Source organism: Conger conger, chromosome 12, assembly GCF_963514075.1.
Source record: "Conger conger chromosome 12, fConCon1.1, whole genome shotgun sequence".
NCBI lineage: Eukaryota > Metazoa > Chordata > Actinopteri > Anguilliformes > Congridae > Conger > Conger conger.
Window position 1 is genome coordinate 41523981 of NC_083771.1, and position 25366 is coordinate 41549346.

The 25366-nt window shown below is 42.5% G+C and overlaps 1 protein-coding gene across 7 annotated transcripts in view; it reads left to right on the top strand.

The window, feature by feature from the left end:
- Window positions 1–25366, top strand: part of dab2ipb (DAB2 interacting protein b) — a 183977-nt gene that overhangs the window by 111265 nt on the left and 47346 nt on the right. The window contains exon 1 of one of the 7 annotated variants that reach the window (XM_061263173.1): window positions 11129–11284. The exons of the other annotated variants lie outside the window; for them this stretch is intronic. Within the exon in view, the coding sequence (XP_061119157.1) occupies window positions 11262–11284 (23 nt within the window). The 5' untranslated portion in view covers window positions 11129–11261. Of the gene's footprint in view, window positions 1–11128; window positions 11285–25366 lie in introns of those variants that run through there. 7 annotated transcript variants of the gene reach the window in all.

Genomic DNA, 25366 nt, shown 5'->3' on the forward strand with positions numbered 1-25366 from the left:
CACAGTGCAAATGATTGGACATCAAGTAAAATGGAATGAAATACTGGGGCACTTACGGTAAACACCAAATGTAAGCGTGCGGGCAGTATGCACTGCAGTCTCAGTCTGCAGGAGTATATAAAAAATGGTTGAAAAAGAACATTTTGATTAAATAAATTGTTTCAGTGAAACATTGGTAGAAACTACTGGAGGCAATATGGAGGCACGATCTCTCCCGTGTTTTGGGATTTTCTGGAGCTGAGGGACTCTCCATTTCTGCCCACATGTCTTCTCAGCATCTTTGCCGAGCTGCTCTTACTGTATGACACAGTATCAGCAGAACAGAGGGCTGGAAATAACAACACATGCAACAAGATTTATCTCCGTATCATCTGTGTAGTTGCTGGACTGCAGTGTCTGTCTGTCACCAGCCCTCAGAGCACTTATGACCTGTTGGGAAAAACACGGCCATTTTGCGTGTGCGTTTAAAGTACGCTACAGTCTCTGAACTCTCAAATGTCAAAAGGACCGATTATGTTAGCATTGCTTCAGGACAAGTAAGAGCAGATATCATTGAAAAAATCATGACTTTGAATTGCTAAACACATTCTGGTGACTTTCCGGGTGAGTGCCGTAGGTTTTCTTCTGTGAGGTTTCTTTTGATCATCTGTGTTTTCTCCTGGGCTTATTCAGCTGGAATGGACACAATGAGAATGGACTGAGAAGATTACATTACATTACATTACATTATTGGCATTTGGCAGACGCTCTTATCCAGAGCGACGTACAGTTGATTAGACTACGCAGGAGACAATCCTCCCCTGGAGCAATGCAGGGTTAAGGGCCTCGCTCAAGGGCCCAACGGCTGTGCGGATCTTATTGTGGCTACACCGGGAATCGAACCACCGACCCTGCCTTAACTACTACGCTACAGGCCGCCCTTGTTGTTCACAGCCAGGGAGAAGAGAGCGAGAGAGAGAGATGGACCACCAAATGGACATAGCGCACTCATTCCCACTATCACCTTGTCATTAGGGATGCAACACATTAACAAACTCCATTTGAGCATTAGGGCAAATTATGTACTTCGGAAATAAAATGACATCACCTTTTTGGGGAAAAATACACCGCACAAAGGAGTCACACCACGAACAGAGGCACAACAGGGAGATTGTGTTTCCATGATGAAAGATGCTACATTCAGTGTGTAGATTTATACATCGGGGATCGACAATGAGGATGGCGTAATGCCCTGGGGCCAGTACTGGGTTTGGTATGGGCCCGTTGACTTGCCCAATCGGAAAATGAGAAATCCATTTGCCCCCTCACCTCCAATTCTGGGCAGTACCATTGGACGCTGCGCTCAAATGGGATAACGTATAGACACGTACCCTGCACGTATCACACAATGAGGCTTCAACTGGTGGATACTCGAAATGGTGGCACACTATGAAGCTAAATACAGGAGATTGTTTTTACCCCTGAGAAAACACAAATTTCCAGGGGTCGAGAACAGCGACAATGTCCTGTTCAGTCTCTGGACAATATCTGAGAATGGGTGTTTGTCATAGAAAATATTGGCTAGCGCACAGTTAACAGCTAACAGGTGCTACTAGTAACAGTTATGAGTATGCATCGATAGGCAGCTGCCTTCAATAAGGGCCATCAAAGGAATACAAAATGGTGGAAATTCCGGAAAGGGTAAAAACAGGGAAAGACAAAAAAAAAGAAAAAAAAGAAAAATGGTACCCTCAAATTATGTGGCAAACACCCAGCCATAGCAATATCCTATGTATCAGATTGTACAGGCAGGGTATGACCACAGATAACTGTGGAAAACATCCTCACTGCATATGACAAGAGACCATCGCAAGTAAAACGTGTTGCTGACAATCCTCCAATCAGACCACTCAATATCATAGTGATACGCAATGACCCTGGAGATGAACCAGCACACAAGGATGTTTACATGTACTACAGCATATCACATGATTAAACACACCAACGTCCACTGTTTTTAAAATAAAATAATTCTATTTTATCATTAGTCTAGACCAGTGGTTCTCAGTCTCGGTCCTGGGGTCCCTTGTGTATGGTTCAATTTCAAAACCAGAATTTTAACAAGCTGTAAAGATTTTCTTAATTAGAAGCTTTTCATATTTTATGGAGTTTTTTTTTATCCTCTTAAGCCATATTATGTCATGAATAGCTACGTATGCCACAAAGAATGAAAGTCCCATATTCTCATAGTATTTATTGTGCTATATTGCAAAAGATTAGCCTACATAAAAGAGGTTAAAATATTTGAACTAAAACAGACTGAGGTTCTTAATTGGTGATATTGTGGACACCTGGCCACATTTGGTGGATAATGAGGAATTAAAGCAAACGATAATGATGAGCCAATTGTATTAACAGGACAAATTATTAAATAACTTACGCATAACTTATGCTCAATAACATTAAATCAGTAAGACAATGGCTGTGACTAAAGCCAGCATATACACTTTATTAGGTCTTTATTAGACTTCTACTGCTGTTGCCTATCCACTTAGAGTTATGATGTGTTGTGTATTCAGAGATGCTCTTCTGCATACCACTGTTGTAATGTGCGGTTATTTGCATTACTGTCACATTCCTGTCAGCTTTGACTATTCTGGCCCTTCTCTGACCTTTCTCATTGATCTCATGGATGTTTTCGGTTTTTCGCACCATTCTCTGCAAAATCTAGAGACTGTGAAAATCCCAGGAGATAAGCCGTTTCTGTTTCTGTGTCACCACCTAGCATCCAATCACAATCAAGTATTCACCCATGCAGTGGTATAAGCCACACACAATTCAGCACTTGATTTTTATATGTGATGGTATTCTAGGTTTTGAACGACTTGTCTCTTTAACAAAGAATGTTGCATTCCGACATCTTGAAATTGTACTTGTGTTCACAGCTGATTGTTAACAGCATATGTGCTATATGACTTTTCAGTTGCTCATTCCAATGAAGCAGCCTCAGTAGCACTGAATTTATTGTACTTACACTGAATGACAGAATAGAAAAAGAGGGTGGAACATTGAAAGTCTATACAGACGATGGACAGCAAATCCTCACTTAATGGATGAAAACGCTTACAGGGACGGAGAAAGGAGAGAAGTTAAGGTCAGGATTTGTTCTCTTGCTTTAAGTTGAATTAATATGCCCTATTTCATCTCTTTTATTCCCGTCCATTTATGCTGATTGCGGGCTGCTCGTGGTTCTGACGCATGATGAAAAAGTAGGGCCCCGTCCTCACCCCTGCCAGGACCCTCGATGACTTCTGATCTGTCACTTTTACTCATTTGGCCGGCAGCCCAGAAACGGAGATGCACTGCAGGGCAGGCGTTGCGGGGCACTGGAGAGGGTGGCCAATGCAGTGCTGTCATGTTGCCTAGAATCACTCTCAGGCAAAGGACACTGCTAATGTACACCTGCTACCTCAATGATAGATGGCGATATCAATTCACCGCAAATAGCTTTTCACCGGGTTAGCAGCCCATGCAACTGCTCTTCTGGGTTTTGCATCTTCTCTCTGCCAATTATACAGTAAATGAACACATTCCACCCGGTTCACATGAAGATAAATCTCTCAACCACCTAAACAAGCAGCTTCATCCCATACTACGCTGTAGGTTATGTCCAATACTATCGGTTAACATACCCGACCAAAAACAGGATTGTACCGGATTATTTATCGCTTTAATTATATCTACGATCAGCACTGTACCTTAAGCTGATGTTATCTATCCCGTATCTAAAAAGGTTGTGTCTCTCCTCGGCAGATTGTGACGAGAAGAAGAGCCGTTTAGAACAGTTACGGGCAAAAAGAAGAGTGATGGCCGTATGTTTAGTCTGCCTGAGTGAATGAGACGGGGAATTAGAAAGTGTGAGCTGCTCATAGGGACATCCTCCTCCTGAGGATGCCTGCTGCTTGCAGACACAGCACTTGGATGCAATATCACGCCTCCATATTGGACCAGAAAGAGGCCTGGACCGATGGCCAGTGATAAACCAATGAAATAAAATATACATATGTTGAATATTGCACATTTCAGAGAAAAAAAAAAATGTAGATAATGGATCTCTTTCGACAGTATGTCTTGCAGCTTACGAGACTTGTATTTCATAATAATACACTCTAGGCTAGGGATAATGAAATCATGGTCCTCGAGGGCAGAGAACTGCTGGTTTTCCACCCTCTCTTTACCTGGAAGTCAGGTGTGGCCAATCAGTAGCTCTATTTGTTCAGCTCATTAACTGAGAGAAAAGATAGCCAGGGCCACATTTGGATTTGAAGTCCAGATTTGACAATATCAGTGTATCTTTTTGAGAATAGACTGAGTCAATAATGCTCTCACTTATTCTGACAGAGAAGACAACTTGGTGACACAGTTACAGATTTTGAATTTTTGCTGTTCATTACTTTTTCTAGCCACTGTACAAAATCAATGTTCAGAGCATAGACTGTAGAGAAAATATGGGCCAAGTGCCTGTTACTTCACCCACTGACAATCCATGGGCTCGTGAAAAGCGTTTTGAAACCCAGGAAGTCCACTTTTCAGACACCGCCATGTTGTACAATTTGTAGCCAAAGACTGCGCAGTACGGCTGAGGAATGTGGCTCCTCCACTAAGCATGTGAGAGAGTGACTCAAACTGTCGCTGATTTGTCCACAACGTATTCCTGTATTGTCCTATTAACACAATAACTTTCACCACATGGGAAGACATTAAATGAAGAAAAAACACTGCTGCAACATTTTCCTGTAGGGCTTGACTTGTATTTATACTGTATTGTTACCATTTACTTAACATTGAAAGGGTGGCTGAAATGCCAATACCAGAGCCAACCACAGTGGCGCTAGTGAGCAGCACCTTTCAACAAGACCAGGAAATGAGCTTCAGAAGTGGAGCCCGGTTGTGGCCGCTTGCTGTATAGCTGTCTATTGTAGATGCCTGCTCTTATCTGATGTCGTTGGATGGGGGGGCAGAGAACCAGCTGGCAAAACCTTTTTTTCTGATGGTCACTGGGGGCCTCTTTGACCTTTTTGTCCCTGCTCAAAAGCTGGTCTCTGAGGTCCTGTAAACACAGACAAAACATGCACAAAGAACTGGGAATTGGCCCTGTTCTTACAGCATTTATTTTTGACTATTCTTTCTCCAGTACTGTGAAGAGGGGAAAGACACACAAAATATGCTGAATCGCATGGTCTGATAACAGCTTACTGTAGAATCAGAGTATTATCCAACATAATGTTTGCTCTGCATAACTGGAAAGAGATTGTTTAATGTATGTAAATGTAGGTAGGCTAATCTATACATTCAGAGTGTTTGTGGCTTTCAGTTGCAAAGATCTGAAGAATTCAGATTCTTCTCTCATAACCCGAGGCCAAAACCTAAAATTCTGATGACGTTTCATTGCAGTGCCTATTGAGTGTTCAAAAGTATGCAGCAAATCAAGAAGACGCAGAGTTTCAACAATGGCAGAGACAGTCTTATAACAATAGGCAAGCAATAAGCATAAGCTTTTTGGTCAGTATACAGAGCCTCTGGGGTATTACCCGATAGCTACCATATTAAACCTCTCAAGCATGTTCCCCTTCCATTGTGCGGATTGTGAACTCCTGCACCATAAATATATAAGGGCGACACTTAGTACAATGACTTGTTTATTTTTTGCAGTATGAAGCAATAAAAGAGGCAACAGATTGAGTGTCTCTACTCTTGATGGAACCACACTGCTCAAAAGTGTAATTGCACCCCTCTGAAGTCGTGGTCTGAAAGTCAGTGACTGCAGATGAGTTCAAAGACATGTTAATCTCCGTTGCCTTCACTCTTTTTATGTAACATTATAATGAGCTTTTTCCAGCGTATTGCTAAACTAGCAGGCAAAGACAGGATTGCAGCAATTGCAAAATAGCCAGGGAATGTGTGGCAATATTTCAGTTGAACGAGTGATTATATATTGTGTCTGTCTGTGTGTGTATGTGCATGCGGGTGTGTATATATTTGTAACGGTGTGGCTGCTGGTCTGGAATCACTGTTTTTCACTTCCATTGTGTGATAAAAATAACTGCCATTGCCATCTGCCCATTTCAGAACCCCATTATGTATGGAATCAGATTAGATTGCTCAGAGCTTACCTCAGACCTACTGTGTGCCACTCACTGTGCAAGATCAGTCATTTCGTAGCTTTTACCACTATTGACAGCATAAAACAGAATGGAAGACCCAGACAAAAAGACAATTTTTAAGTGATATTAAGGGTTGACTGCAAAAAAAAAAATCAGCGGGAACATAGCACTCTTATTTGACCTATGGCATGAAAGTTCTTTCCGTCAAACACCGTTTTTCAAAATGGTACTGCTCTGTATGTGGATTCACAGCAGACAAAATGTCCTCCCCAGTTGGCAGGTCAGTGGCAATGGTTTCTGAGAATTCACACATTCTCTCAAGAGAGCTATGACTTGTATTTGCATATCTCTGCTTTTTCTGTATTGGCCACTTAAAACATAGTTTTTGTGTATATACACTCAGTGAGCGCTTTATTAGGTATTTATTAGATACATTTTTTAGACTTTTTGGTCTTCTGCTGCTGTAGCCTTAGAGGTTTAGCGCGTTGTGTGTTCAGAGATGCTCTTCTGCATACCACTGCTGTAATGCAACCACTGTTCCTGTCCACTTCTACCAGTCTGGCCCTTCTCTGACCTCTCTTATTACCTTAATGTGTTTTTGCCCACAGAACTGCTGCTCACTGGATGATTTTTGTTTTTTGAACAATTCTCTGCAAACTGTAGAGACTGTTGTGCGTGAAAATCCCAGGAGATTAGCAGTTTGAGATACTCAAAACCAATAATCATTCCACAGTCAAAGTCACTTCGACTACATTTATTCTGATATTTGGTCTAAAAAATGCCTGAACCTCTTGGCCACGTCTGCATTCCTTTTTGCATTTAGTTGCTGCCAAATGATTGGCTGATTAAATATTTTCATTAGCAAGCTTGTGTGCAAGTTTACCTAATAAATTTGTCACTGAATGTATGTAATATTCTTAGAAGCACTCTAGCTTTCTTTCTGGAATCTCCTTCCCCCTCTCTCTAACATGGTTGTGCCTTTTAATGTAATGTTTTTATAGTGGATGTCTCAGGTGTCATGTATGGTGAACCATGAAATCACCTGCCAGAAATGTGAGTTGCCAGTTGGGTGATATGCAGACGCTGTACTTAAGTAAACATCGATTCCGTCCCATTTTCAATCTGGGAGATCATTTCATTTCTAATTAGTACCTTTCATCGTTGTGAAAATCGCACCCCCTGCCTCCAAATGCTAAATGAAAGTTGTCCGTGTCTGTTAATTCAGGCAAAGAGAAAACAGCCCTTCGTGTCTCAGGTGCGTAGTTTTTAAATGCTCGGCTGTATTTTACTGAACACTGAACTACGCTTATTTGCTGCCTGGTGTGATGACATCTATTTGCTTGCGTTACATGCATGAAAGAACTTGCCTGGAATGTCTCTCTAGCTGGGCTCATGCCTTGGGGTGTCAGTTTTGAAGAAGTCGTCCATTAACGGAAGAACTTACAAGGACTGCTCCCGGGAACCTTTAAAGATGTTTTTGCTTGCAGCAGCAAGGTCCCTCATTCTCTACACATTTCACAGTGCCAAAGTAACCAATCATCCTTGTGTACTCACTGTGATTGGAAATGGGACGTTGGCTGCATGGAGATTTAATGTCTGATTTTGGCTAACCTTTTAAACTTTTTATATTAAATAAAATAAGTGGTGCATAAGAGATAAAGCTGAGGTATATAGGGGGCTCTACATTTCTTTAATTAGCTACATGGTAATTTATATTTGTTAATTTTTAATGCTCATCTGACAATGGGAAAATGTATGCCATTTATGTCACGTTGTTCTGGGAATTGCTATTCAATGGTACAGCCAATATCAAATCAGAAATGAATATTAATACAAGATGTTTTAACTAGCTAGCTAACATTAATTCACATTAGTTAGCGAGCTGGCTGACCTAAGAATCCCTAGAATGAGAGTTGGAGAATGACTTGGTGATAACAGTAATGATTTAAAGACATTATTATGGTTATTCTGTTAAATATAAATTGGGTAAAATGTGAATTAAAACAAAAAACCTACTCTCAGACTGGCTTACCTATATATGTGCTGTCAATCAATGTTTGTCAGAGTGAGCACTCATGATATCATTCGTAAATGAAAAGCCCCACATATTATAGTTTAATATGAGCGTTGGATATGTATGGAGCTCAGCTCAGCACTCCTGAGTCCTGGAGTGGTATTGCACCACAGTTGCTTAACGCTGTGTGTAGATAAAGTAAAATACTGCCTGTGTTTCCGTGACAACAGCCAAAAGGGAGTGTCTGATGATTTGCACAGGATAACTGCCGTGCTTCAGACCGCATACACCATGTAGCATCAGACCATTCCTGTAATGAAGGGAAATTGCATTAGATACCAGTCTTCCCCTTGGCATAGTAGTTACTTTTTAACCAGTAGGCAGTAAACCCCAAGCTCAAAGCTGTTTGTTTATGACAAAATGGCAGTATGTCCATCAGGTTTAATCTGCAATAGACTGGCAAACAAGCACAACACTGCTGTATCGGTTTTCACAAGGCTTGGTCTATGCCTCGGTTTTGGGTAATGCATGTAAGGTTATTGGGTTCACATTGCAAGCCTTGACTGGCTCTGTGTGTGCTTGATTTTCGCCTCAATACAGTATGGTTGCAGTAAATATCATTAGATGTCTCGCTCCCAGCATGCACTGTTTCTACGTCTCCCACAACGTTTGACGGCAAGAAATGAGATTCAATTTGCAGAGTGCAAATGTTGGAATTGGAAGCCAAATAAAGTACTTGATTTCTTACACTGCTGTGGATAAGGTATGGAATTTATGTATAATTTATCATGGAATTTTCAGCAAATCTGACTTGTCTATACTTTGTGCTTACTGTATGTATTAATTATTTTAGGACCACTAAACGGGTTCAACTTTTGGTTGGGTTTGGCCTGTTCAACTTTATTTTCCTTAAAGAAACCATATGTGACGTCTTGTCTGGTCATATAAAGTATGGGCTGACATCTTAAGTAGGTATATACCCCCTAAATAAAGGCTCTCAATGGGAGGCTATTCAAATTCTAAGGATCTAATTTGTATTAGAGTCTGGCTTTTCCTCTGCTTCTTTTTACTCTAACTTTGTATTGGAATTCTTTTCAGAGTGGCCTAATAGCCTACATTTTTCCCCAAGAACGTTTGTTTCTCTTCGCATCATGGTCTACAGCAGGTTGCTAAGTCCCTGAAAAGTTGTGGATACATCTGGCATTGTTTCATGACAAAAGCTTGGCTGCAGTGATTTTCTTTTCTCTTTTCCTCGGGTTTTATTCTCTCCACATTTCTTGTTTTCCCACACGTGCTCACTTGGCTATTGTTTCCCTCTTGGAGCGGGGGTCTCAAGGGAGGTCAGCTTCCTGTCGGTCTGGGAGAGTGTGGGAAACATTCGGAGGAGGGACGGGTGGGCCACGGCCGGTCTAGAAGCGGGACACTGAGCCTATTGCAAACATTGCAGAAAGGGATTGTGGGAAAGCTCAGAAAGAGGAAGACTGTTACTGTGATGGAAATGAGAAACATTGGGATATTTTTGTTATTTCTCAGTGCACTCAACTGGTTGCTTGAGATAGCATTGTTGCTTTAGGGATGCAGACAGGCTCCTCTGTACTGCCATTCCCTTGCATCTGGATAGGATACATTTCTGCTAGTTCTTTGTTTACGCAAGTAAATATAAAACTGCTAAGCAACTTCTTTTCAAACAAATATTAAAGAAGTTTTCTTTCATCCAGAAAAAAATGTGCTCTGGAAGATCTCATTCATACCAGTCCATAAAAACTGAAAGATGCAAGTCATGGCTCAAAGACGCATCTGTCTTTGCGGTAGTCCCTGCAGCGGAACATGTCCAAGAAGGACACAAGCCTGTGTGTGAAATGGGGCTGGGGCACTGTACTGTGCCCAGAGACCCGGAGAACAGCCTCTGAAGTCGTTTCACTTTCCGATCGTGTTCCTAAAATGTCCTGTAGCACTGCTGAGAAACTGTCAGGGAGAATGTGAGAACTGCCTGTATTGAAATATTTTATTCAGCATGCCTTAGTGACAGCTATGGGGTTTTTTTTATGGATACAAACTAGAACCTTTCCCAGATTAAATAATAAAAAAGCTGGGCCCCCTGTAAAGAGACAGGTACTCCTGTGTTAACCTTGAGTGTACCATTACGAAAATAAAACTACTTCAGTTGTGCTATAATAAGCTTTTTTGTTCATGCCCCAAACAGTGCTGGCCTTCCTGGAGAAAACATTACAGCCCATAGGCAACAATTAATTTGTAAAATTAAGATTCATTTGTAAATGCGAATCGAGGTGTAAACACAATGGACAGGTGGTGTTATCTTGCGCCCATTTAAAACGTAGCCTAAATTTTATTATGTTCCTGACTCTCTCAAAAAATAACTGTAGTTCAACTGCAGTTGTTATGATTGTAATTATTGCTGTATTACTGCAGTATTATCCAATATTTTGGACGCACTTGTTTTTCTATTACAGTATTACTGCCAGTTTCACTGCACTCACTTGCAGTACTCATAAAGTAGAACTCTTGTACGGCACTTCAACTGCATTGTATGGCACAGTACAGTTAAACTACAGTATCACTTCACAGGAGTTGCAGTATTTTGTTGTATGTGGACGCAGTAGAACAGACTGATTTGACTAAAACACGTGGGTCGTCACGTTTTTCCTCATATCCTTTGGTTTATAATTGACTGAATTCATTTTTTTCATACGTGATCAGTCTACATTCTCCGTCATTTGCGCTAAAAATTTAAATAGGATCGTACGGTTATTCAGTTCGACTTTTTTTATGTAAGTTTATACATTTTTTTCACATTTGTAAAGAATATCGCATGTTGTGCGTTTATCCGAGAGTTTGTAATAAGTGCGCTGTCGTAGCCCCGGCTACTGTACGCTTTTGTGGTGTGGAGGGTGTGTTTAAAAAGCGGCGCACATCCCAGTGGCACGTATTGGCGGAGCTACTCTTGACTCCGGACTTTTCGCCGACCATTGGTTACAGATTTCCAGAGAATTTAAAATCGTCGGAAACTGGGGGAAGTTGGACAAAGCGAGAATGCTCCTGAAGTCAGACTCTTGTCGGCAGCTCGCATTCATTTCTATGGAGCTATGCTTAATCTCTTTAGTAAACCGTAAGTGCGCTGGCTTTCATATTCTCTCTTGTTTTTCTGGCGTTTACGTTTTAAATATGATAGGATATATAGATAGTTGACCTTATAAGGTAGCTGACTTGATTCTTTACCCCGTTCTTTTCCGAGGCTACTGTCTCCTGGTGACCGTGGGATAGGGAATTTTATGAATATGATGTTTATCCATTTATTAGTGTAGGATCTGTGCTTGGATAGCCATATGAACGTTGTCATATGAACGCTGTGTCGGATAAAGGTCGCAAAAATTAAACAATTATTCGTTCGTCCAATGTACAATACCGGATGCAAGCAAGGAGTGAAACAATGCCGCCGTAGTCGAAACTAGGCTGCATAGGGTTGCCTATAGGTTACAGTAGGCTCGTGAACGTAATACTGCTCTGACCTAAAATACTTCTAATAAATCTGATATTTAAATGCAGGACTCCTGTGTAATAGGCGAGCATACTATAGCCTATACAACGTACAGCCTATATATTTACGTAGCCTACACTGAGGGGAGTTGGCAGGTAACTGTTGATTGAACGCTATATTGTGTCGTCTTTTTTTTTAAATAAATGGATGCAGTAAATTGGTATGTTGAATGCTCGGAGGGAAAAGGAAGGGAGTTCACTCCGTTTCCCTCCGTTTCAGTTCGTCCGCAGGCTCGCGAAGCGTAGCGTATCTCGGCTTTCAGCGCGAGAGTCCCTGCCTTGATCCTGCCTGAACCGCCTCCTTATTACAATCTAGACGGGGCAGTCCCCTGCGGACTGGGTGATCACGCTGAACTGGAGTTGTCAGAAACAGTAGGGGTGGTTCCCGAGATTGTACAGTAACAGTAACTATGCATCGAGTTGCTTAGCTCATCATTCAAGACGACAAAACAATTGCGTGCACAATTCAATTACCCAGGTTTATACTCTGACGTTGCGTTAAAATATTCGGGCGTATCATAATTAAATGTAGCCTAGTTCAGCAGTTGCCTATCCCAAATGGACGTGACGCCCAAGAACATTCAGTCATTGCCTCCAATGTTTTACTGTGCGTTTTCCTTTACGGCCTAGATCGTGATAACATGCAACATATAGCATTTTACTATCTTCCGTTTCATAGTGGCAGTCTGGTTGAGAAAATAATTACCATGTGTACCACAAAGTAGTTCTATTGTGTTATCTTACCCATGCAATCATTGCATTTATTTAAATGCATTTTAAAGCTAAAACTATTTTCTGAATATTAGATTTTTTTTTTTACAATTATATTAAAGAATAGGCTGTACTTGTAATCACCAGCTTAACAAAGTCTGCCCAAGCTATTTTGTGTCATTATGTAAGCTCCTCACTGGTAAATTGTGCTTGGCATTGCTGGTCTTATAGTCATGCAGAATCGTAAAGGTAAGATGGCGTCTGAAAAAGGTTTGGTCATGAGTTCTGCCATGTGACAGTATTCTTCATCGGTCACCCAGAAGCCATTTCTGAAAAAGCTGTTAGTGAATGTCTTAACCAACACACAGGGTATGTGGCGTGTGAAATTTCAGGAGTGATAACGGGTTTAGCTCAAATAATTGAACATACTGATGTCTGCTGGGATTCCTGGCCATGCATTGCATTGTGCTTCCTAGAGGCCTCCTTTACAAGTGGTGACCAGTTGGCCTTCTCTTTGCATGCTCGTAATCTGTAGCCTCCAGGAAGAACTTTTCCAAAGGAATACCCATCTTTTTTTCCCTGAGCAGCACACAGGGAAGCTATCACTACTCACACCTCATCTCAAAAACATGGTTATGTAAGATGTTCATATGTCTTAAGTGAGATGTTTATGGTTACGTTATGTTGCTTGTAACTACTTTTTCGTCATAAAATATATTTTCCTCTGCTCAAAGCACCATACTGTATAATGGAAATTATATAATATATTTGTTTGCAGAGAATTTCTCCTTCGGGTTTTGTTTATTTATTTTCTTTGTTAAACAGAATCATGAGCATTGGCTGTTTGCCTCTAAAGCCATTTGGTAGGAGAAAAATAATAATGTTTATATTTATTATTGATCTGTCTCTGTAGGAGGACAGTGGAGGGATTGTGGCATTAGAAGTGATTTTTACAGTGGGAGTGCATGGAAGCTGCTGGAAGCTGAATGTGAAAGAAATGTCTGTGTGAGCTCTCTTTCCTCCCTGCTGGTTCCTGCCCCCACTGAACCAGAGGTCTCCGGGTCTGAGGTCACGCATACATCCTGCCGGCCTCTCATTAACACACCACCCGTTTCTGCGAGAGGAATTAACACTGGGAGTCACATTCCTTCTTATTATTTAAAATGTTTTAAAAAGTAGGCCTACATAGGCTGACATTCAAGGAATTATAACAGTGTTGCAGTTTGAAACAACAAATCATACCCGTGTTGTTTGGGGGGGGAAAAATGAAACCAGTGCATATTTTGAGTAAAGGAATTTGAGATAGGGGTCCTCTTCTGTCTCGTGTCCGCCGAGATCATTCCGTTTTGGATGCGAAGAACCGAAAGCGAATCATTTTGATCTTGCCATTCCGCGCGCAGCAATCGCAGTCGGCGTGTTTGGCCTTCGGCTCTCGGGTCGGTCCCCGTTTGAGTCGAGCTCGTAACTGGTGAACCTCTGGGCCGTGCCCTCTTCCCATCCCCCCCCCCCTCTCCGTGTCTGCACACGCTGCGTGACTCACCGCCTCCCCGGCCCAGAGGGGCGGGACAGCGGGAGATGTGTTTCCCGCGCCCATCGCTGCACGCCGCCATTATTGTCCCCGGGAAGTGGGCGGGTTCCTGTTCCTTTTAAGCAAAGTGCTCGATAAACAAACAGAATCATTACCGTGTTCCCTGTACCCCTGGGCAGTGTACACACTAATGTGACCTCTGCCTGTTCTGCCACCCCTGTTTATTCCCGCATCTGCTACGGTCTCCCTCACCAGTTAACCCCCTTGATTCCGTTGAATCCCAGTCTGGACCTTCACTCACTGAGACGCCAGTCCTTGGCGTGGGCGAGGGTGGCCCCTACCTTCTGCTGAGGGCAAATAAGCATATGTGCATCTTGAGTAGTGGAGTGACGGGGCAGTTTAATCAACTCCTGCCCAAGCTGCTTCACATCCTGTTTGGAAGCCATTTTGCTCCCCCTGTGCGCTTTTAGTAATACTTTATGCACTTTATCTTTATCAACAACATACTGCACCGCAGGCAACACCCACACACAACCACAGAAATGCATGTCCACCCATATTTATTATTTTCTATACAGACATATGGCCTCAGAAGCTATTTGCAAATAATCATTGCGTAATGGTGCAATAAGAGTATTTGCAGTCCTTCCCAAAGCAAAGGATCAGACGGCACGGTATGCTTATTGCGTGTACAGTCCAGGTCCACCTATTTGCTACTTAAATGCTGAAAGAGTCTACCATTTGTTTAACAAAGTCCAGTAACAGCAGGTACAGTTGCTAATACCTGTTGATTTGGATATATTTATATAGGCTAACTTAAATAACATTCTGTTCCTAAGCTGTGATAGTTGTTATGTAGTGGGGAATGACACTATTTTTTAGCAGATAGCTGTTTTGAATATCAATGGTACCTACCTGTTATTCAGTCCACTTTCATCAACAGCAGTGTTTGTTACTGGCGTTTCTGCAGTCTCCCATTTTGTGTGGTTATCTGCATGGCTCTGAACAAACTGTAGGGGAAGGAGCTCCTCTGCAGCGTTTGGAACTTGGCCCTATTATACCACGTAGCTCATTTATGCACCCATATTTTCCTTGGTAATTAGTTTTTTCCCCCCAAAGGTTGCCATAGGCAAATTTACAGTAAGAGGTGGTTGCCTGTCCCCTACTGGGGGGTTACTGCTCGAAATGAAGGCAGATGATAAATTAACTTGCAAAAAGTGCAGGCTATCAGGTGGGTTGTTCTATGTAGGTGATTTACATATGTTATTCTATGCGCATTATACGCTTGTGTTATCCATTCATGTTATTGCAGGAACCTTTAATGGCTTTCTTATATAAATTAGATTTTTATTTACTTTACTGATTATGCATATATCTCACCAAGTACAGTTTTCTAACTGTAGCTCTGTGCTTTGATAATATTGTCATCATGTCTTTATTTGACTAAGCTGCTAGGAATTATGTGTGTGCGTGTGTCCGTGGGCTGGGAAGGTGGGGGTGTCTTAGCTTCACAAGAAAATGTTAAAATACTCATAACTCTTCAATGATGAATCTGTGAATTGCAAGAGGTTTGGGAATTACTTACTTATTCTGGGGTCATGGGTCATGAAAAGTTTTATAAAATGTTATTCCTTCTGAAAACATAACAGTAGTCATGCCATGAATACAATAAGTGCTGTCATTATAATTCAAGAAATATTTTGATAAAAACTAGGACAGTGTTTAAAACAAAAAATAATCATTGCAATTGTTAGAACAAATTATGTGAAGGGACACAACAGTTCTAAAAACATTGTTACATTGTCTGTGAATTGAATCCTGCCCAGTGAGCCTGTTCTTTTTCCAAATGACAGGATGTGAATAACGGGATAATTATTATGAATTAAGGCCACCAATCATTGCGCATCATTGTTCATAAAGGGCTTCGTTTCTAAAATGCAACAACATATTTTTCAAAGCCTCTGTGCTCAGAACATACACCAGGGTATCTGTGCTGACATCCGAATAGGTTGTGTGAAGCTGACTCATTGTACCTGTTAACTCTTTTACCTGCGGTCTGCTAGGCTGGTCTCTAAAGGGTCATACTCATTCCCTGCGGTGTCTGGGCCTTGTTATTTCTGCTGCAGTTACCAGCATGCCTTGCACATTCTCCTCAGGCTTTGCGTCTCCTGTTGTGCTGCTAAACCTCCTGATGTAGTAATGGCTTAGATCGTCATATCAGACGGACGGCTTTCTGTTGATTTCGGACTATTCCCTCGCATGCTGTGAGGCATGTCTTGATCATATCGACAGTTTTCATATTCATACATGTCCACTCAGTAGGCAATGTATTAGGTTGAACCTGTACGCCAGCTTGTGAATGCAAATATGTAATCAGCCAATCATGCGACAGCAACTAAATGCATAAACGCTTGCAGGCATGGTCGAGATTTTCAGTTTGTCAGACCAAATGTCAGGATGGGGAAGAAATTTGATCTAAGTGACTTTGACCGTGGAATGATTTTTGGTGCCAGACAGTGTTTTGAGTATCTCAAACTGCTGATCTCCTGGGATTTTCATGCACAACAGTCGCTAGAGTTTGCAGAGAATGGTGCAAAAAACAAAAAACCCTCCAGTGAGTCTGTGGGCAGAACGCCTTGTTAATGAGAGAGAGGTCAGAGGAGAATGGCCAGACTGGTCAAAGCTGACAGGGAGATGACAGTAACGCAAATAACCACATATTACAACAGTGGTATGCAGAAGAGCATCTCTGAACACACAACACATCAAACCTTTAAGTGGATAGGCTACAGCAGCAGAAGACCAATAACAAAAAAAAAAAAAAAACCTAATTAAGTGCTCAGTGAGTGTACATTTTCTGTTTTTAAACAGGTAAAACTAATTCAATCCAAAATTGTAAACAGGTGATATTGAACAGGTTTAATGTTAATGTGCATTCTGACTTGCCTTGTTAGGGTGAGGTCCTGACATGATGCGGGGCACATTTGAACCGCAGCAGGTTGGCTTTCTGCTTTCGTGACAGCAGCCTGTTTCAGAGCAAGCCTAGCTGGAACTGCAAACCGGAAAAAGGGTTTGGCTTCCCCCCCCCCCACTGTGCTGAGACAGATGCAGGAATTGACAGCTGGCTGTTTTGTACACAGCTCATAGCACACGACACAAAACCAACTGAATTTTTAGGCAGAAAAAAATGATATTGCTACAAGCATTAAATCCCTCTGGGGCCCATTATGTTTAATGCTAAGTAGGCTAAAACATGTTCTGAGCCAATATGATTCCTGGAAGCCTAAACAAGTAGCGTCTCATAGCCAGCGCGTCACACGTGTGACAGTTTGTCACTCATCAGCACTGCGCTCCATACAACAGGCTGCTGAGACTCAAACCGCATTATACCTTTGTGTGGGCAGCTTCCATGCACTAACTGTCAACCACCAATCACCAGGCTGTCCCAATTATGTCCAGATTCCCGAGAACTCCGCTGCTTCTCTCTCACAGGAATCCTGCTTATTTCCCAATGCAGTTTTTTGTTGTTTTTGTGTCGGGGAGTGCCATTTATGAATGTCTCTGCACGCTGCAAAAGGGCAGTATGAAGGGAAGTGTGGATTTGTATTGCAGTGAGGCTAAAGGTACGCTGTTCTACTTGGACTGCCCCCTTCACCCCTGATGTAAGAGGGTTTGGCAAATGGGCCTTTCTGATCTCAGAGTGTTGCTAAGTGACCCCCAGCACCCCCAGCCTGGCGATGGCGTGCCGCCCCTCTTCTGCACTCACAGACTTTTCTGGCATAGGCCTTTTTAAAGCCCTATTTGGGCTTTTCGGGCTTCAGCGGTGTCTGTAATGGTGCCGGCAAGGTCACTCTGAGGCGGATTTGCCGCCGGCTGCAGATTGAATGGCCGTTATGAAGTGTTTATTGATCTCCCAGATGCATTAAGAGCCAGCACTGTGTCAACACCCAATGGGAGTGACTTTAGCCTATAGTTAAGCTGTTTACAAAGAGCGGCCACACAAGAGCCACACTAGGACTGCTACACATTTAACCTGGATGATCTCGCTGCAAAATGAACAAGCAATGGAATTCAGCATAGTGGGGGAGGGATAGTATAAACACCTGCTTTTGGCAACAGTGTAGCTTGCTGGGTAGGTAACTGGGCTTGTAACCTTGTCCAGGTGCTGGTTCGATTCCTGGACAGGATGATGTTGGTCCCCTGAAGCTGAACTGCTTCACAATACCCAGCTGTAAATGGGTGCCATGCCTAAAATATTAATAATAAAAAATACAAAAAGTTTTACAATAAGAGTGTCTGCTAAATTCCAGGGAAACAATTATTCCTCAAAATGAATTCCTCTGTGAATGGAGGGGAAAGGGAATATTGGGATGGTAAAATCTTGAAATTATTTGCAATGAAGTACTTAACAGCAATGCAGTACATGGGGTCCGGACCATGATTGGTGGTCCTCCTTCTGTAGTCGGTACAGTATTGGCTAACTGCTAAACAGAGTTGCACTCAGTAACATTGTGTGGATGACTACATCCCTGTTTCCTCTCAGCTGCTTTCCTCTGCTGGGGAGCGGAGCAGCTGTAAAAGCTGCAGGAGGAAGGCAATCCTGGTCTCAGAGATTCTCTCCCATGGAGAGGAATAACTAGCGACTGATATGGCTCTCTGCCTCTGTGGGGGTAAGATGCATAGGATGTTGTAATATAAGAAAAATGTGCCCAGCACAATCCAAGCCTTTTACAGCCATTCGCAACCCCACTTATGTCGGCTGGTCATAATTGCCATTTTTGTGCTGTCCCAGACTTATCTGAGGTCTTGCTCTTAGGAGAAGTGCATCTGCTCTGCCATTTACTGTAGGAGCATCAGTCAGACAATCACAATGCCAAAAGAGTGTGTGTAGCACACAATGGTGACTATGCCTTTTGAGTAACCAGTGATATTGTATGTATATTATCAGGTCACAATATGTACTCATTTTATAGACTATATAAGGGCTTCTAAATATGAAGCTGTTTGAAGTCAGTGTTATAAAACATTAATGTTGGCCATAATGCAAAATGGTTCTATTAGGATGCAGTGGGATATTCCTGAAACTATAGCGAGAACATAAGAGTTTAAACTGCATAATGACATCCATAAGCATTCACCACATAACACAGAAGAGTACTTAATACGGTACTTAGTACTCAGTTTAACTAATAGCTGTTAAAAGACAAAGACAACAACGGTTTTGTTGTTATATGCAAAATAATAAAAAGCATACTTTACTAAAAAGGGAAGAATTCCCTCAGGGAAAAACAGACAGCTCCCATTAATAGCGAGTTTAACGTGTGCATATTACAGGGATCAGTGACACAATTTCTGCTGTTTTGGCACTGTACTCAAGCACATTGGATTTGAAATAAAACAATGAGTATGAGTTTAAAGTGCAGACTGTCAACTTTAATTTGAGGATATTTACATCAATATTGGGAGATCTGTGTAGGAATTACAGCAATGTTATACATAGTGCCCCATTTGAGAGCAAAGTAATTCAACAAATGAGTATCATCTGAAATAAAGTTTTCATATTTTGTATTTGTGGCAAATCCTTTGCATTGGGAGACTAGCTGATGTCTGCGAGCCGTAGATATCACCAGGCACTGGGTATGTTCCATGTGATTCTCTGCCAAGGCCTGTGTTTCTGGGGCGTTTGGCTTCAGTCTCCTCTTCAGCAAGTGAAACTCTTTATGCCCTTTTAGGAATTCAATTCAATTCAAAATGCTAATATCAAAATAAATCATTTGAATGGCGTATTTGTTCTGACAAAATAAAGGAACTTCCATTATTTTTGTCATAATGTACTTCTATCGCACCCCTCCATGTTGATACCTTTTGTTGTCACTGTGACCAAGTCTTTATTTCAGCCTTTACTATCAGATCTACTCCTAAGGACACAATGCTGTTAAAAGACAAACCCGCTAATACGGATGTAAACGCTCTCCATGTCTGTCTGTAAATTGTATGTAAATTGTGTGATACAGGAAGTGTTCTGCAGATATTAATATATTTTGAAAAACGTTGCTACCTAACACTGGTGGGTTTCAGGGTAAAAAGCGACCTTTTTCTGATGCCACCGCTGAATCCGTCAGGTAATGGAGTTCAGGAGAAGCAGAGAAAAATGGTGGTGGCCAAAAGTATGAGCTCCAGCTCACTTCAGATTAAGATGGAGTGCGAAAGAGAAATCAGAGGTGGGGGAGGGCCGCATTTTGGTTGTTTTAGCGATCCACTGATCATGAAAAAACTACCTCCCAGAAACTAACAGCGGCCTGGATATTAGTGTTCACGTCTCAGCGAAATGTGCATCAATAAAGAAATTAGGAAATCAGTGACTTCATTCTTCAAAAATAATATGTCTTGTCTATCCACTGGAGCCCATTTTTATACACTTTTTGAATAATAGAAAATGGAAGCAAAGTGGTACCTAAAAGAACCATTGTTCTGTTTCTTGTCATTATCAGTCTGTCAGCTTTTCTCTGGGTGGTGTGTATTAGCGTTGATCTTTGAGACATGGTGTTCTTCCTTATAAACACTGCATCAAGTTGCCAAACTGAGGTGTGCTGCATTCTGGGACAGCACAACCCCTCCCTGCTCGCTGTGTCGAAATATCCAATGTCTGTGTGTGTGTGTGTGTGTGTGTGGGTTGTAAGGCGCAGTTTTATATGCCTATGTGAACCCTTCCCTGGACTCACTTGCCCCAGGCCAAAGTGGTCCAACAACCAGCTGGTTTAATTACATTACATTACATTACATTATTGACATTTGGCTCTTATCCAGAGTGGCTTAGAACCACCGACCTGTTTCCCAGTCATGTACCTTAACCACTATGCTACAGGCCGCCCCATGAGAGGGTTGGGCTAGTTACCGTGGTAACAAGAACTAAGGAGACACTGTTGGCTCCATCCTAGATGCGTGTGTCATTTTGCAATTAAATCAGGTTTAGGAATTTCCAGGCCTTTAGAGAATCCCCACAGAGGAATTAATGGAGAAGATCAGTGCTCATCTAATTCTGAAACTTTTCTCACTATCTCCCTCATCCCATTAGTTTACTTTGAACTGAAGCAGGATTATTTTCCAGATGTTAGATGACTGTCATTTTGATCCCTTAAAATGCTAAACTGCATTGACATGACTAGTTAATAGTTAAAATAGCCTTTCAAGTTTCAGGATGCAGGAAACGTGTAGAAAGGAAAGACTCTTCACACACACCTTTAACTTGAAAAAAAGCTTTAAAAGATTCCACGCGATACATTCCGTACTCTTGTACACCTGTGTGAGCATGCACCCTAAGCATGTATTTACCCCTCCTCTTCTGCATTCCCCAAGAGGTCTCTCTCTAATCCTTAAATTCTTCTGATTGGTTGACTGAACCTGTGTACACTACATAACCACGTGGCTGTGTGCTTTCTGCCTGTATTAATCCTCTGGGCCTTTTCTCTGGGAGAGGACGAATGGCTGGTGCTGGAAGCTGTGATAACTCACCCTATAGATTGAGATAAATCTAATTGAAGTAGTTCTCCTGAGAAAATATGTTACAAATGACTGGAGGCTAGGCCTCCAACTGGGATTGGATGACCTTTTCCATTCTACACACTCCACCATGTTACCTTTTGCCTACTCCTCTCTCCTTCATCGGGTGCTGTTAGTGGCTTGCACATTTCTAGGGCCAGTTATAGCCCGGGTACAGATCTGTGTACAAAGATCTTTCCAGAAGCAGGACATTCTGTATTATCTCTTGACAGTATAGCAACTTTTCTTCCTGTCTGTTTTTTTTTTGTATTTTGCCCTTGGAAATGTGTTTCTTTTTCCGGTCTTAATATGATCAACACCTTTCTGTCCGCCTCAGATCTGTTATTGTGCCCGGTCAGACTTTGGTTCGGAGCGGTCTTCCGTGTTTGTTTGAAGAGATAAGAGCGTTGTTTTGTGGCGCAACCCGTCACGTGACTCGCGAACGGCGCTCTCGTCTGGAGTCGCTTCAATCCGCCTCCTACGAGTTGGCCGCAGGCTTTCGTCCAAAGATCATGTCTCGGCCTGAAATTCCTGTAAAAGGAGTTGTTTACCGCAGCCTGTCTGACTTTTAGCTCTGACTGTTAGCAGCACTCGGTGCCTTCCCGGTCGGTGCCGGCTCAGCGGAATGACTGTGCTGGTGGCGGTGCGCCCACCCGGGGCCCGGGCGAGCTGCAGGTCAGACACAGGCTCCTCTAATTCATGGAGACTGAACCGTACGCGGAGGGCGATGATACTGATAAGGGACGGCAGGTTTGTGGCCTCCCTCGCCTCGCAGCCAGCGGTTAATTGCCTCACTATAACCCCCTCCACCCCTGCCCAACCTCGGCCGCAGCCAGAGAGATTTAGCCACCGCTCTCCTTAAATCACATTTAATAAAGAGGGTTCCACCGCACGTACATAGTTCTTCTGTTTTAAACGAGTGTACACTCGTTTTCAAAGTTGGATGCGCAGTGGGATATGTGAAGAATGCAAGAATTAAACAACTTATGCATGATAATGATTTCATGTTTCAAGTCAACCATTCATGCAGCTGGTTTTTACATTATTGGCATTTGGCAGACGCTCTTATCCAGAGCCACGTACAGTTGATTAGACTAAGCAGAAGACAATCCACCCCTGGAGCAATGCAGGGTTAAGGGCCTTGCTCAAGGGCCCAACGGCTGTGCAAATCATATTGTGGCTACACCGGGATTAGAACCACCGACCTTGCGTGTCCCAGTCATTTACCTTAACCGCTACGCTACAGGCCGCTACAGGCCGCCGGTTTTGCTCAACTGGAGATAAGTACAATAAGTAGTACTTTGGTGGGGTCCTCTATAGGACTCTGTAGGACTCGAACCCACAACCCCTGTACTGTGGTATCAGTGCCACAGCCACCGTTGTTCATTGTTCAGGTCGAACTGAAAAGTACCTGCAAACTGTAGCTTGTATATACCCTGTTATTCCTGCTGTTGTGAAAAGTGGATGTGGAAAGCCAGGTTAATTTTACCCAACAGCTGCTGGCTGTCACACTGATACCCAGCAGATGAGTTCTAGTAGTGGGAGGCAAGATGTCACCTTTCAGATGATTGTGCCAATTATGGACAGATGAGTCTCCCAGGGGATCTCACATACTTCTGTGCTGCACATGTACATGACGGCATACTCACTAATTGTTTTTTGGGAGGGACTGTATTAATTGCTCATAAATATGGTATCCACAGCTATGGTCATTTTCAAAGGTTTGGCTTCAAAACACGTTTCATAACAAGGTGTACATTTGCATTGTGTAAGATGCATTAAGAAATGTTTTGCTGATACGGGAAAGAACATAACAAAGGGACATTGGGGCAATGTCTTGACAATCTTTTCTTAATTGTAGGTGATCAGTTCAAAAAGTGTTTTGTTACATTTCATCATTGTTCAGTATTACATAATTTATTTGCTTAGTGCTTGTATTTTCAATATTATCTAATACAGTTTTACATTTGCTCCTGATTTCAATACTTTATTTGCCGCATCAACCATGACAGTTGTTAGGGATTTGTTGCAGTGCACTCGCAAAGACAAGAGTACACAAGACAAAACATGGGGAGCTTAATGAAAGAAGAAATAATAAATAAATAAAATTCAGTTGCCCAATGTAGATAACACTTTCAATGAAACATTACCGTGCAGAGTGTCATGTAAATTTAAAAAGGGAGATTAATTAAGTGCTGGTGCAATGAGGTACTTCTGAATCTGAACAGTGACTGGATATGTATTGTTCTGGAAATGTGAGGTTAGTGACACTCTTTGCAGACTAATTTACAGATAATATAGTTACGTGCATTCAAATTCTACGGGCGACATCTCAATTTTCAGCATTCATTTCAGTAGTTTTATCTGCCAATGTTTTGAAATAAATGGTCTTTTGGGGAAACGTGCGATATGTGGTGCGTTTAAACATTCAGATTCCATAATGTCAATATTTATAGGTATGTTTTTATTTCATTAAAGAAAGCTGTAGCTAGTGTGCGGATGTTTTAGCTTCCACGGGGTATCATAGGAGGACATACGGATATAGTGAATCACGATTGTGTATGCTTGTAGTGAAGCTCTCCGTGTGCGCGGACGTGTTCTCGACAGTCGCTCCCTGTAGTTTTCCCGTCAGCGCGGCTCAGGTCCGGAATACCGACGCAGTTATTCCCGGTTCGGCGGAGTCGCGTCGGAAGCGGGAAGATCGGCGCCTCGTCCTCCCGAGGTGCAGCTCACCGCCCCGCTCTTCTTCTGCCTGGTTTCCCAGGAGCCAATCGGGGAGCGGCGTCCCTCCCCCTCCTCCCCCCCCCCCGCAGCTGCGCTGTGGGCGCTGCCCGGAGCGGAAGAACAGCGTTTGACAGGCAGCCCTCCCTCTGCTGCTGCTGCCTATCAGAGCCGCGTAATCACGGGCCGGGGCGGGGGAAATCGGCTGCTCGGGCGGGCCTGGTGACCCACGGCCGATCTCACTGAACCCACAGCGACCGGAGACCACTCAACTATCTCATTCACAAGCTTACATTCAATAACATATCGTATATGTATTTATTTTCTTTTTGTATTGCTTACTGGCTTACTGCATTGCTTCACAGCATTATAAACTGGCGGTTTTTGGTTATAAATACTATGTTATATTAGTTGTTATATGACATAATTGGACTTCTGGTGCAGTATCACATGTCCTTCAAGTGACATTGAAAACAGGAATGGCGCAATTATGCTGGGTGAACACTTAATTGAACAATTGAGCAGTTGGTTGTATTAAAAGTCAGTGGCGGTTTCCATATGTCATTTAATGAATCATAAATGCAATTTAAAATTGTGCATTTCATTAAGTTTTTTAATTGGGTCACTGCAATAACATAATCCACTACCAGAATCGCCACCACCACTAGCTACTACGACCTCTACCACAACTTTCAATTCTGCAACTCAAGTACTTACTGTACTTACTGAAAATGAGCATGTACTATTTTACTTAAAACACTTGATCCTTCTGCAAGCAGAGTTTCTCCTGTATGTAGTTATTCTATTGACACTGGCAATAATTGAACAGATGGGTGTGTATCCTCCATTCTTTTAATTCTCCAATTGTATTCATAAGACCTTCCCATTGCTGCAATGTCCGACTCCTTTGTCAGTTCAGTAGGGCATTCTCTGAAGCTGTGCTGCCTGGCCGCACTTCTCCTCCTTTGGCAGTGCACCAGGAGGGCTGCAGAGCACAGGTGGGACGGAGCTCGTACGCAGTTGGCACAGACTCGTATGCAGTTGGCACAGACTTGTATGCAGTTGGCACAGACTCGTATGCAGTTGGCGCAGACTCGTATGCAGTTGGCGCAGACTCGTATGCAGTTGGCGCAGACTCGTATGCAGTTGGCCCAG